Raw genomic sequence first — 12,767 nt, 5'->3', positions numbered from 1 at the left:
GGGCGGGGCCAAGAGCGGGGGCGGGGCGCGGGGGCGGGGCCTCAGCGGCAGTGGGGGGAGGAGGGGGGAAGGGGGCCGGGTACGGCCTGAGTGACAGGGCCGGGCTGGAGGGGGTGGGGCCTGAGGGGGCGGAGCCTGAGGGATAGGCGGGGCCTGAGGGGTCTGGGGCGGGGCCTGTAGGGGAGGGCGGAGTCTGACAGGGTGGGGAATTGGGTGGGGCCTATAGAGGAGGGTGGAGCCTGACAGGGCAGTGCCTTAGGGGTGGGGCTTGTAGGGGAGGGTGGAGCCTGACAGGGTGGGGCATTGGGGCGGGGCCTGTAGGGGAGGGCGGAGCCTGACAGGGTGGGGAATTGGGTGGGGCCTATAGAGGAGGGTGGAGCCTGACAGGGCAGTGCCTTAGGGGTGGGGCTTGTAGGGGAGGGTGGAGCCTGACAGGGTGGGGCATTGGGGCGGGGCCTGTAGGGGAGGGCGGAGCCTGACAGGGTGGGGAATTGGGTGGGGCCTATAGAGGAGGGTGGAGCCTGACAGGGCAGTGCCTTAGGGGTGGGGCTTGTAGGGGAGGGTGGAGCCTGACAGGGTGGGGCATTGGGGCGGGGCCTGTAGGGGAGGGCGGAGCCTGACAGGGTGGGGAATTGGGTGGGGCCTATAGAGGAGGGTGGAGCCTGACAGGGCGGTGCCTTAGGGGTGGGGCTTGTAGGGGAGGGCGGAGCCTGACAGGGTGGGGCATTGGGGCGGGGCTTGTAGGGGAGGGCAGGGCCTTGAGGGGGTGGAGCCAGGCAAAGAGGGCCTGAGGGGAGGGGCGGGGCCTGGTGGAGAGGGCGGGGCTCGGGCGAGAGGGGGCGGGGCCATGGCAGAGGGGGGCGGGGCCCTGTCCCTGCTCTGCCTGGCGGCCAGCAGCGGGGTGCCCCTCTTCTGCCGCTCCCGGGGCGGCCCCGCCCGGCAACAGGTGAGGAGCTCCGCCCCCCCCGGGGGGCCCAGGCGTCCGGGAGGGGCCCAGGTGTCCAGGGATGGACCCAGCTATCCGGGGGCCCAGGTGTCCGGGAGGGGCCCAGGCAGCTGGGAGGGGCCCAGGCGTCCGGGAGGGGCCCAGGTGTCCGGGAGGGACCCAGGCATCCAGGGGGACCCAGGCGTCTGGGAAGGGGCCCAGGCGTCCGGGAGGGACCCAGGCATCCGGGGGGAGCCCAGGTGTCCGGGAGGGGCCCAGGCATCGGGGAGGGACCCAGGTGTCCGGGAGGGGCCCAGGCATCGGGGAGGGACCCAGGTGTCCGGGGGGGACCCAGGTGTCCAGGAGGGACCCAGGCATCCAGGGGGACCCAGGCGTCTGGGAAGGGGCCCAGGCGTCCGGGAGGGACCCAGGTGTCCGGGAGGGGCCCAGGCATCGGGGAGGGGCCCAGGTGTCCGGGAGGGGCCCAGGCATCGGGGAGGGACCCAGGTGTCCGGGGGGGACCCAGGTGTCCGGGAGGGGCCCAGGCATCGGGGAGGGACCCAGGTGTCCAGGAGGGGCCCAGGCGTCCGGGAGGGACCCAGGCGTCCGGGGGGGCCCAGGCGTCTGGGGAGGGACCCAGGTGTCTGGGGGGGCCCAGGTGTCCGGGGAGGGGCCCAGGTGTCCGGGGAGGGACCCAGGTGTCCGGGAGGGACCCAGGTGTCCGGGAGGGGCCCAGGTGTCCGGGAGGAACCCAGGTGTCCGGGAGGGGCCCAGGCGTCCGGGAGGGACCCAGGTGTCCGGGAGGGGCCCAGGTGTCCAGGTCGGGGCCCAGGTGTCCGGGGGGGCCCAGGCGTCCGGGCGCTGACCCCGCCCCCCCCCCCCCCCCCAGCTGCCCTTCTCGCTCATCGGCTCCCTCAACGGCGTGCACATGTTCGGGGCCAACCTGGCCGTGGGGCTGCGGGGGGCCAGCGCCGAGGGCGCCCGCGTGGCCTGGCGGGGCTACCACGACAGGTCGGGGGGCTGGGGGGGCTGGGGGGGCACGTTGGGGGGCTGGGGGAGCAGGTTGGGGGGCTGGAGGGCAGGTTGGGGGGCTGGGGGAGCAGGTTGGGGGGCTGGAGGGCAGGTTGGGGGGCCGGGCAGCAGATTGGGGGGCCGGGGGAGCAGCCTGGGGGGCTGGGGGGGACGGGCTGGAGGGCTGGTTGGGGGACCGGGGGGGGCAGGTTGGGGGGCTGGGGGGCAAGTTGGGGGGCTGCCATGGTGGGTTGAGGGGCAGGTTGGGGGGCTGGGGGGAGCTGAGGATCTGGCTTGAGAGGATCTGGGGGGGGGTCTATGGGGTGGGTGATGCCAGTGGGTGATGCCGTGGGGCGGGTGACGCTGGTGGGTGACACCGTGGGGCGGGTGACACCGGGGGTGATGCCGTGGGGCGCCCCACAGCGTGACGCTGATCACCCTGAGCTCCGTGACGCCGGGGGGCGGGTGACGCCGGGGGGTGACGCCGGGGCGGGTGACACCATGGGGCGGGTGACGGTGGGGGTGACGCCAAGGGCCGGGTGACACCAGGGGTGACACCGGGGGTGACGCCGTGGGGCGCCCCACAGCGTGACGCTGATCGCCCTGAGCTCCGTGACGCCGGGGGGCGGGTGACACCGGGGGGTGACACTGGGGGTGACGCCGGGGGGTGACGCCGGGGCGGGTGACACCGTGGGGTGACACCGGGGGTGACGCCGGGGGTGACGCCGGGGGGCGCCCCACAGCGTGACGCTGATCGCCCTGAGCTCCGAGCCCGGCGCCTCCGAGGCGGCTCTGGGGCGGCTCCTCGACGCCGTCTTCAGCGCCATGGTGAGCGGCCCAGTGCCCCCCAGTGCCCCCAGTGCCCCCAGTGCCTCCCAGTTCCCCCCAGTGCCCCCAGTGCCCCCCACTGCCTCCCAGTTCCCCCCAGTGCACCCAGTGCCCCCCAGTACACCCTGGTTCCTCCCAGTGCCCCCCAGTGCACCCAGTGCCCCCCAGTACACCCCGGTTCCTCCCAGTGCCCCCCACTGCCTCCCAGTTCCCCCCAGTTCCCCCAGTGCCCCCCAGTGCACCCAGTGCCCCCCAGTACACCCCGGTTCCTCCCAGTGCCCCCCAGTGCCTCCCAGTTCCCCCCAGTTCCCCCAGTGCCCCCCAGTGCACCCAGTGCCCCCCAGTACACCCCGGTTCCTCCCAGTGCCCCCCAGTGCCTCCCAGTTCCCCCCAGTTCCCCCCAGTTCCCCCAGTGCCCCCCAGTGCACCCCAGTACACCCCGGTTCCTCCCAGTGCCCCCCAGTGCACCCAGTTCCCCCCAGTGCCCCCCAGTTCCCCCAGTGCACCCAGTGCCCCCCAGTACCCCCCAGTGCCTCCCAGTGTCCCCAGTTCCTCCCAGTTCCCCCAGTTCCCCCAGTGCCCCCCAGTGTTCCCAGTGCCCCCCATTGCCTCCCAGTGCCCCCCAGTTCCTCCCAGTGCCCCCCACTGCCCCCCAGTGCCTCCCAGTGTCCCCAGTTCCCCCCAGTGCCCCCCCCAGTATTCCCCAATCCCTCCCAGTGCCCCCCAGTGTTCCCAGTGCACCCAGTTCCCCCCAGTGCCCCCCCCAGTGCCTCCCAGTGTCCCCAGTTCCTCCCAGTTCCCCCAGTTCCCCCAGTGCCCCCCAGTGTTCCCAGTGCCCCCCAGTGCCCCCCATTGCCTCCCAGTGCCCCCCAGTTCCTCCCAGTGCCCCCCACTGCCCCCCAGTGCCTCCCAGTGTCCCCAGTTCCCCCCAGTGCCCCCCCAGTATTCCCCAATCCCTCCCAGTGCCCCCCCAGTGGCTCCCAGTGCCCCGAGTTGCTCCTAGGACCCCCCAGTGCCTCCCAGTGCCTCCCAGTGCCCTGCAGTGCCCCAAGTCACTCCCAGTTCCCCCAGTGCCCCTTCCAGTACCCCCTAGTGCGCCCCCAGTGCCTCCCAGTGCCCCAAGTCACTCCCAGTGCCCCCCAGTGCCCCTTCCAGTACCCCCCAGTGCCCCCCCAGTGCCTCCCAGTCGCTCCCAGTGCCCCCCAGTGCCCCCCAGTTCCCCGCAGTGCCCCCCAGTGCCCCTCCCAGTCGCTCCCAGTCGCTCCCAGTGCCCCCCGCGCAGGTGCTGGTGCTGGGCCTGGAGGAGCTGGTGCCCGTCCGCAACGTGGAGCGGCTCAAGCGGGACCTGCGGGTGCGGGGGGGGGGGCACCGGGGGGGCAACTATGGGGCTGGGGGGGCAGTTATGGGGCTGGGGGGGCAAATATGGGGCTGGGGGGGCAATTATGGGGCTGGGGGCCCGGGGGAGGGCAAATAAAGGGGGGTCGGGGGGCAAATATGGGGTGGGGGGCAACTATGGGGGGTAAATAGGGGGCCTGGGGGGGCAAAAGGGGGGTCTGGGGGGGCAAATGGGGGTCTGGGGGGGTAAATGGGGGCCTGGGGGGGCAAAAGGGGGGTCTGGGGGGGCAAATGGGGGTCTGGGGGGGTAAATGGGGGCCTGGGGGGGCAAAAGGGGGGTCTGGGGGGGCAAATGGGGGTCTGGGGGGGTAAATGGGGGCCTGGGGGGGCAAATGGGGGTCTGGGGGGGTAAATGGGGGCCTGGGGGGGCAAAAGGGGGGTCTGGGGGGGCAAATGGGGGTCTGGGGGGGTAAATGGGGGCCTGGGGGGGCAAAAGGGGGGTCTGGGGGGGCAAATGGGGGTCTGGGGGGGCAAATGGGGGCCGGGGGGGCAAATAGGGGGGAACAGACGGGGGGGCGGAGGGGAGCGAGGAGGGGGCCGGGAAGGCCCGTGGGTGCCCCCCCGCGGGTATTTACCCCCCACCGGGTATTTACCCCCCCCGAGGGGGGTATTTACCCCCCCCCCAGGGCTGCTTCGGCCTCATCGACAGGCTGCTGGGGCCGGGCGAGCACCCCGGGGTGCTGGCCGGGTGCCTGGAGAGCGCCGTGCCCCCCCCGGGACCCCCCCGCGACGCCCTGCAGGTGAGGACCGACCCCCCCCCATCCCAACGGCACCCTGACCCCCCCCCCGGGGTGCCCTGAGCCCCCCCAGAGCACCCTGAACTCCCCACGGCACCCTGAGCCCCCCAGAGCACCCTGACCCCCCCCATGACATCCTGACCCCCCCCGGGGTGCCCTGACCCCCCCCATGGCATCCTGACCCCCCCGGGGTGCCCTGAGCCCCCCCATGGCATCCTGACCCCCCCCTGGGGTGCCCTGAGCCCCCCCCCATGGCACCCTGACCCCCCCGGGGCACCCTGAGCCCCCCTATACCACCCTGAGCCCCTCCACAGCACCCTGACCCCCCCCAGGGTGCCCTGAGCCCCCCTACACCACCTTGAGCCCCCCACAGCACCCTGACCCCCCCCATGGCATCCTGACCCCCCCGGGGTGCCCTGACCCCCCCCAGAGCACTCTGACCCCCCCACAGCACCCTGACCCCCCCCCGGGGTGCCCTGAGCTCCCTCCGGGGCACCCTGACCCCCTAGGTCAACACTGGAGTGGGTTGAGGGGGGTCCCAGGGTGCCCCCCACCCATGGGTGCCCCCCAGGAGCGCCTGGACTGGTTTAGGGGGAGTGCATCCCATTGAGGGGGGGGTCCCGAGGCACCCCCCCACCCATGGGTGCCCCCCAGGAGTGGCTGGAGCGGTTTGGGGGGGGTGCATTCCCCTTGAGGGGGGGGTCCCGAGGTGCCCCCCACCCATGGGTGCTCCCCCCCCCCACCAGGAGCGGCTGGAGCGGTTCGCGGGTGCTGCCGGCACGGGGCTGGGCTGCCTGCTGGGCGGGGGGGGGCGGGTGCTGCTGGCGACCCCCCCCTGGTGGGCGCTGCCCCCCCCCGACGGCGCCCTGCTGGCCTGGCTGCTGGGGGGCGCCCCCTCCCCCGGCGCCCGCGACCTGCCCCTCTACCTGCCCCACGGCAGCCCCACGGTGAGCGGGGACCTGGGGGGCTGGGGGGGCACGGGGGGGCGCCCACGGCACCCCCCAACTGCACCTTGCACCCCCCTAGCTGCAGCCGGCACCCCCTAACTGCACCCGGCACCCCCCAACTGCCCCCAGCGCCCCCCAACTGCCCCCCAACTGCACCCGGCGCCCCCTAACTGCCCCCAGTGCCCCCCAACTGCCCCCCAACTGCACCCGGCGCCCCCTAACTACACCCTGCACCCCCTAACTGCACCCAACTGCACCCGGCACCCCCTAACTGCCCCCAGTGCCCCCCAACTGCCCCCCAACTGCACCCGGCGCCTCCTAACTACACCCGGCACCCCCTAACTGCACCCAACTGCACCCGGCACCTCCTAACTGCCCCCAGTGCCCCCCAACTGCCCCCAGCGCCCCCCAACTGCCCCCCAACTGCACCCAGCGCCCCCTAACTGCCCCCTAACTGCCCCTAGTGCCCCCCAACTGCCCCCCAACTGCACCCGGTGCCCCCTAACTGCCCCCAGTGCCCCCCAACTGCCCCCCAACTGCACCCGGCACCCCCTAACTACACCCGGCACCCCCTAACTTCACCCAACTGCACCCGGCACCCCCTAACTGCACCCAACTGCACCCGGCGCCCCCTAACTGCCCCCAGTGTCCCCCAACTGCCCCCCAACTGCACCCGGTGCCCCCCAACTGCCCCCAGCGCCCCCCAACTGCCCCCCAACTGCACCCGGCACCCCCCAACTGCACCCAGCGCCCCCCAACTGCCCCCCAACTGCACCCGGCGCCCCCCAACTGCCCCCAGCGCCCCCCAACTGCCCCCCAACTGCACCCGGCGCCCCCTAACTGCCCCCAGTGCCCCCCAACTGCCCCCCAACTGCACCCGGCGCCCCCTAACTGCCCCCAGTGTCCCCCAACTGCCCCCCAACTGCACCCGGCGCCCCCTAACTACACCCGGCACCCCCTAACTGCACCCAACTGCACCCGGCACCCCCTAACTGCCCCCAGTGCCCCCCAACTGCCCCACAACTGCACCCGGCGCCCCCTAACTACACCTGGCACCCCCTAACTGCACCCGGCACCCCCCAACTGCACCCAGCGCCCCCCAACTGCCCCCCAACTGCACCCGGCGCCCCCTAACTACACCCTGCACCCCCTAACTGCACCCAACTGCACTCGGCACCCCCTAACTGCCCCCAGTGCCCCCCAACTGCCCCACAACTGCACCCAGTGCCCCCTAACTGCCCCCTAACTGCCCCTAGTGCCCCCCAACTGCCCCCCAAGTGCCCCCAGCACCCCCTAACTGCACCCGGCACCCCCCAACTGCACCCAGCGCCCCCTAACTGCCCCCTAACTGCCCCTAGTGCCCCCCAACTGCCCCCCAAGTGCCCCCAGCACCCCCTAACTGCACCCGGCACCCCCCAACTGCCCCCAGCGCCCCCCAACTGCACCCAGCGCCCCCCAACTGCACCCTGCACCCCCCAACTGCCCCCCAACTGCACCCAGCGTCCCCTAACTGCCCCCAGTGCCCCCCAACTGCCCCCCAACTGCACCCAGCGTCCCCTAACTGCGCCCTGCACCCCCTAACTGCAGCCTGCATCCCCCAACCGCCCCCCAACTGCACCCGGCACCCCTCAACAGCACCCAGTGCCCCCCAACTGCCCCCCAACTGCTCCTGGCACCCCCCACTGCCCCCTAACTGCCCCCAGCGCCCCCCAACTGCCCCCCAACTGCACCCAGTGCCCCCTAACTGCCCCCAGCACCCCCTAACTGCCCCCAGTGCCCCTCAACCACCCCATAACTGCCCCTGGCACCCCCCAACTGCACCCTGCATCCCCTAACTGCCCCCCCAACTGCCCCCTGCACCCCCCCAACTGCCCCCTAACCACCCCCGGCGCCCCCCCCCCGGCCCCCCGCAGGTTCCCCACCGGCTGCTGGTGCTGGAGCTGGTCCCTGGGGTGGTCGTGGCCCTGCTGTGCGGCCCCAGCCCCTCGCTGCAGCACGTGCGCACCCAGGTGGGGGTCCGGGGGGGCTCTGGGGGGGTCCTGGGGGGGTCTGAGGGGTCCCTGGGGGGGTTTGAGGGGTCCTGGAGGGGTCTGGGGGGTCCCTGGGGTGGTGTGGCCCTGCTGTGCGGCCCCAGCCCCTCGCTGCAGCACGTGCGCACTGAGGTGGGGGTCCGGGGGGGCTCTGGGGGGGTCCTGGGGGGGTCTGGGGGGGTTTGAGGGGACCTGGAGGGGTCTGGGGGGTCCCTGGGGGGGTCCTGGAGGGGTCCTGGGGGGTCCCTGGGGGGGTCCGGCGGGGTTTGAGGGGACCTGGAGGGATCTGGGGGATCCCTGGGGGGGTCCGGGGGGGTCCTGGAGGGGTCTGGGGGGGGTTGAGGGGTCCTCGAGGGGTCTGGGGGGGTCTGGGGGGGGTTGAGGGGTCCTGGAGGGGTCTGGGGGTCCCTGCGGGGGTCCGTGGCCCTGCTGTGTGGCCCCAGCCCCTCGCTGCAGCACGTGTGCACCCAGGTGGGGGTCCTGGGGGGGGTCTGAGGGGGGGTCCTGGAGGGGTCCGGGGGATTTTGGGGGTCCTGGGTGAGTCTAGGGAGTCTCTAGGAGGATCTGGGGGGGTCCCTGGGGGGGGTCCAAACATCCTTGGGGAGTCCTGGGGGACCTGGGGGGGGTCCGGAGGATTCAGGAGGGTCCCAGGGGGTTTTTAGGGGGGTGATGGGGGGGTCCCGGTGCCCCCCCCTCACCCCACTCTTCCCCAGCTGCTGCCCCAGTTCTGGGCCCCGGCGGTGGAGCAGCTGCGGGGCTGCGCCCGGCCCCCCCCGGCCCCCCTGCCCCCCGGCGTGCTGGCGTGAGTGGGGGGACCCCCACCCTGGGGGGGCCCCGAACCCCCCGGGGGGCTGGGGCGGGCCCTGAGTCCCCTTTATGGGTCTGGGGAGGGGTCCTGAACCCCCTGTGTGAGGCTGGGGGGGCCCTGAACTACCTTTATGGGTCTGGGGGGGGTCCTGAACCCCCCTGTGGGGCTGGGGGGGGCCCTGATTCCCCTTTATGGGTCTGGGAGGGTCCTGAACCCCCTATGTGGGGCTGGGGGGGGGCCTGATTGCCCTTTATGGGTCTGGGGGGTCCTGAACCCCCTATGTGGGTCTGGGGGGGGGGGTCCTGAACCAGCCATGTGGGGCTGGAGGGGCCCCTGAGTCCCCTTTATGGGTCTGGGGGGGGTCCTGAACCCCCCATGTGGGGCTGGGGGGGGGGTCCTGAGTCCCCTTTATGGGTCTGGGGGGGTCCTGAACCCCCCATGTGGGGCTGGGGGCGGCCCTGATTCCCCTTTATGGGTCTGGGGGGGTCCTGAACCCCCTATGTGGGGCTGGGGGGGGCCCTGATTCCCCTTTATGGGTCTGGGAGGGTCCTGAACCCCCTATGTGGGGCTGGGGGGGGGCCTGATTGCCCTTTATGGGTCTGGGGGGTCCTGAACCCCCTATGTGGGTCTGGGGGGGGTCCTGAATCCCCCATGTGGGGATGGAGGGGCCCCTGAGTCCCCTTTATGGGTCGGGGGGGGGTCCTGAACCCCCCATGTGGGGCTGGGGGGGCCCTGAGCCCCCTTTATGGGTCTGGGGGGGGTCCTGAACCCCCTGTGTGGGGCTGGGGGGGCCCTGAACCCCCCCATGTGAGTCTGGGGGGGTCCCGGGGACCCCCAGGACCCCCCCCAAACCTGCCCCCCCCAGGTACCTGCTGATCGACCTGAAGCAGCGCCGGAGCCGGAGCGGCGTCACCCCGGGGGGGGCTCAGGGTACGTTCCCCCCCCCCCCGGGACCCCAAATTGGGGCTGGGGGGGGACACGGGGGACGTCCCCCCCCCCCGGGACCCCGAATTGGGGCTGGGGGGGGACACAGGGGACGTTCCCCCCCCCCAGCAGGGCTAGGGATACCGCTTGCCCCCCCCAGACATGGGGTGCGCCCCCCAGTCCCCCCCTTGCCCCCCAGCCCAGTTGCCCCCCTCAGTTGCCCCCAGCTCTCTGTTGCCCCCCAGTTCCTGCCGCTCCCCTTCCCAGTTGCTCCCAGTCCCCCCCAATCCCCCCAGTTCCCCCATCCCCCTCAGCCCTCCCAGTCCCCCCAGTTTCTCCCAGTCCTCCCAGTTCCCCCTGAGCCTTCCTAGTCCTCCCAATCTCCCCAGTCCCTCCCAGTTCCCCCCAGTTCCCCCTAGTCCCTCCCAGCCGTCCCAGTCACCCCAGTCCCTCCCAGTCCCCACCGTCCTCCCAGTTTTCCCAATCCCCCCAGTTCAATTATTCCCCAGTACCCCCATTACACCCCAGTTCCCCCCAGTTCCCCCGTTGCCCCCCAGTTCCCTCAGGCCTCCCAGTTCCTCCCAGTTGCTCCATTACTGCCCAGACCTCCCAGTTCTCCCCAGTTCCCCCATTATCCCCAGACCCCCCACTTCCTCCCAGTTCCTCCATTGCCCCCCAGTCCCCCCATTACCCCCCAGATCTCCCAGTTCCTCCCAGGTCCCCCATTACCCCCCAGATCTCCCAGTTCCTCCCAGTTCCCCCATTGCCCCCCAGATCTCCCAGTTCCCCCATTGCCCCGCAGTCCTCCCAGTTCTCCCCCAGTCCCCCTATTACCCCCCAGACCCTCCAGTCTCCCCCAGTTCCCCCAGTATCCTCCCAGTTCCCCCAGCTCCCCCATTGCCCCCCAGTTGCCCCCTCCCAGCCGTCCCAGTCTCCCCAGTTCCTCCCAGTTCCCCTATTACCTGTCCTCCCCAGTCCCCCCAGTTGCCCCCAGTCGCCCCCAGTGCCCCCTCCCCCAGGTGGGCTGTTGCCCCCCCGGCGCCGTGGGGCCGCTCTGCGCCGCTTCTACGCCCTCGTGGCCCCCCACTACTTCCCCGAGGCCGGGGGGGGCCCAGGTGAGCGGGGGGGGGGCGATGGGTGCTGGGGGGGCTGATGGGTGCTGGGGGGGCCCAGGTGAGCGGGGGGGGCGATGGGTGCTGGGGGGGCTGATGGGTGCTGGGGGGGCCCAGGTGAGTGGGGGGGGCGATGGGTGCCGGGGGGGGTGATGGGTGCCGGGGGGGGGCTGATGGGTGCTGGGGGGGCCCAGGTGAGGGGGGGGGGCGATGGGTGCCGGGGGGGGCTGATGGGTGCTGGGGGGGCGATGGGTGCTGGGGGGGCCCAGGTGAGGGGGGTGGGGGCTGATGGGTGCTGGGGGGGGCCCAGGTGAGTGGGGGGGGTGCTGGGTGCTGGGGGGGCCCAGGTGAGCGGGGGGGCGATGGGTGCTGGGGGGGGTGATGGGTGCCGGGGGGGGGCTGATGGGTGCTGGGGGGGCCCAGGTGAGCGGGGGGGGCGATGGGTGCTGGGTGGGGCTGATGGGTGCTGGGGGGGCCCAGGTGAGCGGGGGGGGCGATGGGTGCCGGGGGGGCTGATGGGTGCTGGGGGGGCCCAGGTGAGGGGGGCGGGGGCTGATGGGTGCTGGGGGGGGCCCAGGTGAGTGGGGGGGGTGCTGGGTGCTGGGGGGGCCCAGGTGAGTGGGGGGGGGCTGATGGGTGCTGAGGAGGGTGATGGGTGCCAGGGGGATGATGGGTGCTGGGAGGGCCCAGGTGAGCGGGGGGGGTGCTGGGTGCTGGGGGGGGGCTGATGGGTGCTGGGGGGGGCCCAGGTGAGCGGGGGGGAGCTGATGGGTGCCGGGGGAGCTGATGGGTGCTGGGGAGGGGGCCCAGGTGAGCGGGGCAGGGGCTGATGAGTGCCAGGGGGGCTGATGGGTGCTGGGAGGGGGCCCAGGTGAGCGGGGGGGGGCTGATGGGTGCTGGGGGGTCAGTTGGGTGTGTGGGGGGGGGTGGCAATTCATCACCGGGGGGGGCAGCTGGGTGCCTGGGGGGGTGGGGTCAGTTGGGTGCCAGGGGGGGTCAGTTGGGTGCCGGAGGGGGGCAGCTGGGTGCAGGAGGGGGTGGCAATTCATCACCGGGGGGGCAATTGGGTGCGGGGGGGGCAGTTGGGTGCCGGGGGGGGCAGTTGGGTGCAGCAGGAGGGGGTGGCAATTCATCACCGGGGGGGGCAATTGGGTGCAGGGGAGGCAGCTGGGTGTCGGGGGTCAGTTGGGTGCCGGGGGGGGTCAGTTAGGTGCCCGGGGAGATCAGTTGGGTGCAGGGGGGGGCAGCTGGGTGCCCAGGGGAGGTCAGTTGGGTGCAGGGGTGGGGTGGCAATTCATCACCGGGGGGTGGGGGTGGGGGGGGCCAATTGGGTGCCACCGCCGGGGGGGGGGGTGGGGGGGGAGGTAGCAGGAGAACAGCTGAGCAGCGGGTGCCCCCCCCCCCCCCAGACCCCCCCGGCGGGGGCGCCCGGCTCTGCTACGTGGCGGGGTCCTCGCACGCCGCCTGCGCCCTGCTGCGCCCCCCCCTGCTGCTGCTGCTGCTGCTGCCCCCCGGCCCCCGGCAGGGTCTGCGCCGGGTCGCCCGCGCCGCCTTGGCCGCCCTGGCGCCCCCCTAGCACCCACCACCCCGGACGCCTGGGCCCCACACCCCCACCCCCGTCCCGCCGCCTCCAGCCCCGGACGCCTGGGCCCTTCTGTTGGGACACCTGCGTCACCCGATGTTGGAGCCTCCCGGACGCCTGGGCCCCCCCCCACCCGGACGCCTGGGCCCCCACTACATTAAAGGTGGCTGCTGGGCGATAGGGTGCTCTGTGTTTTGGGGGGGGGGGGGGGGGGCGGCAGGGAGTGGTGCCGTGGGGCGGTGGGGCAGTGCGGGGGGGGGGCTATGGGGCCCCCCCAGGGCACCCCTACAACCCCCAGGGACCCCCAATAGCTCCTAGGGCACCCCAATAACCCCCAGGGATCCCCAGTAACCTCCAGGGACCCCCCCCATAATCCCCTGGGGACCCTCAGTAACTCCCTAGGGACCCCCAAAGGTCCTCAATAACCCCCAGGGACCCCCAGTAACCTCCAGGGACCCCCCCCATAAT

At 73.2% G+C, this 12,767-nt stretch overlaps 1 protein-coding gene across 2 annotated transcripts; it reads left to right on the top strand.

Annotated features, from left to right (window-relative positions):
• Window positions 1–689: 689 nt before the first annotated feature.
• Window positions 690–12,444, top strand: FUZ (fuzzy planar cell polarity protein). 2 transcript variants are annotated; one of them, XM_068929302.1, is made up of 11 exons: window positions 690–946; window positions 1,815–1,936; window positions 2,680–2,764; window positions 4,047–4,115; window positions 4,786–4,899; window positions 5,643–5,843; window positions 7,757–7,852; window positions 8,587–8,675; window positions 9,547–9,611; window positions 10,625–10,720; window positions 12,127–12,444. In XM_068929302.1, exons 1-11 carry the CDS (start codon window positions 848–850, stop codon window positions 12,291–12,293), a joined length of 1,203 nt encoding a protein of 400 aa, XP_068785403.1. In that variant the 5' UTR covers window positions 690–847; the 3' UTR covers window positions 12,294–12,444. The 2 variants fall into 2 exon arrangements, with proteins under 2 accessions (XP_068785403.1, XP_068785404.1); XM_068929303.1 differs by lacking the exon at window positions 5,643–5,843 and having other exon boundaries at window positions 692–946.
• Window positions 12,445–12,767: the final 323 nt, after the last annotated feature.

This window comes from Struthio camelus, unplaced genomic scaffold, assembly GCF_040807025.1.
Source record: "Struthio camelus isolate bStrCam1 unplaced genomic scaffold, bStrCam1.hap1 HAP1_SCAFFOLD_123, whole genome shotgun sequence".
Lineage (NCBI taxonomy): Eukaryota > Metazoa > Chordata > Aves > Struthioniformes > Struthionidae > Struthio > Struthio camelus.
This window is presented reverse-complemented; position numbering and strand designations above follow the sequence as displayed.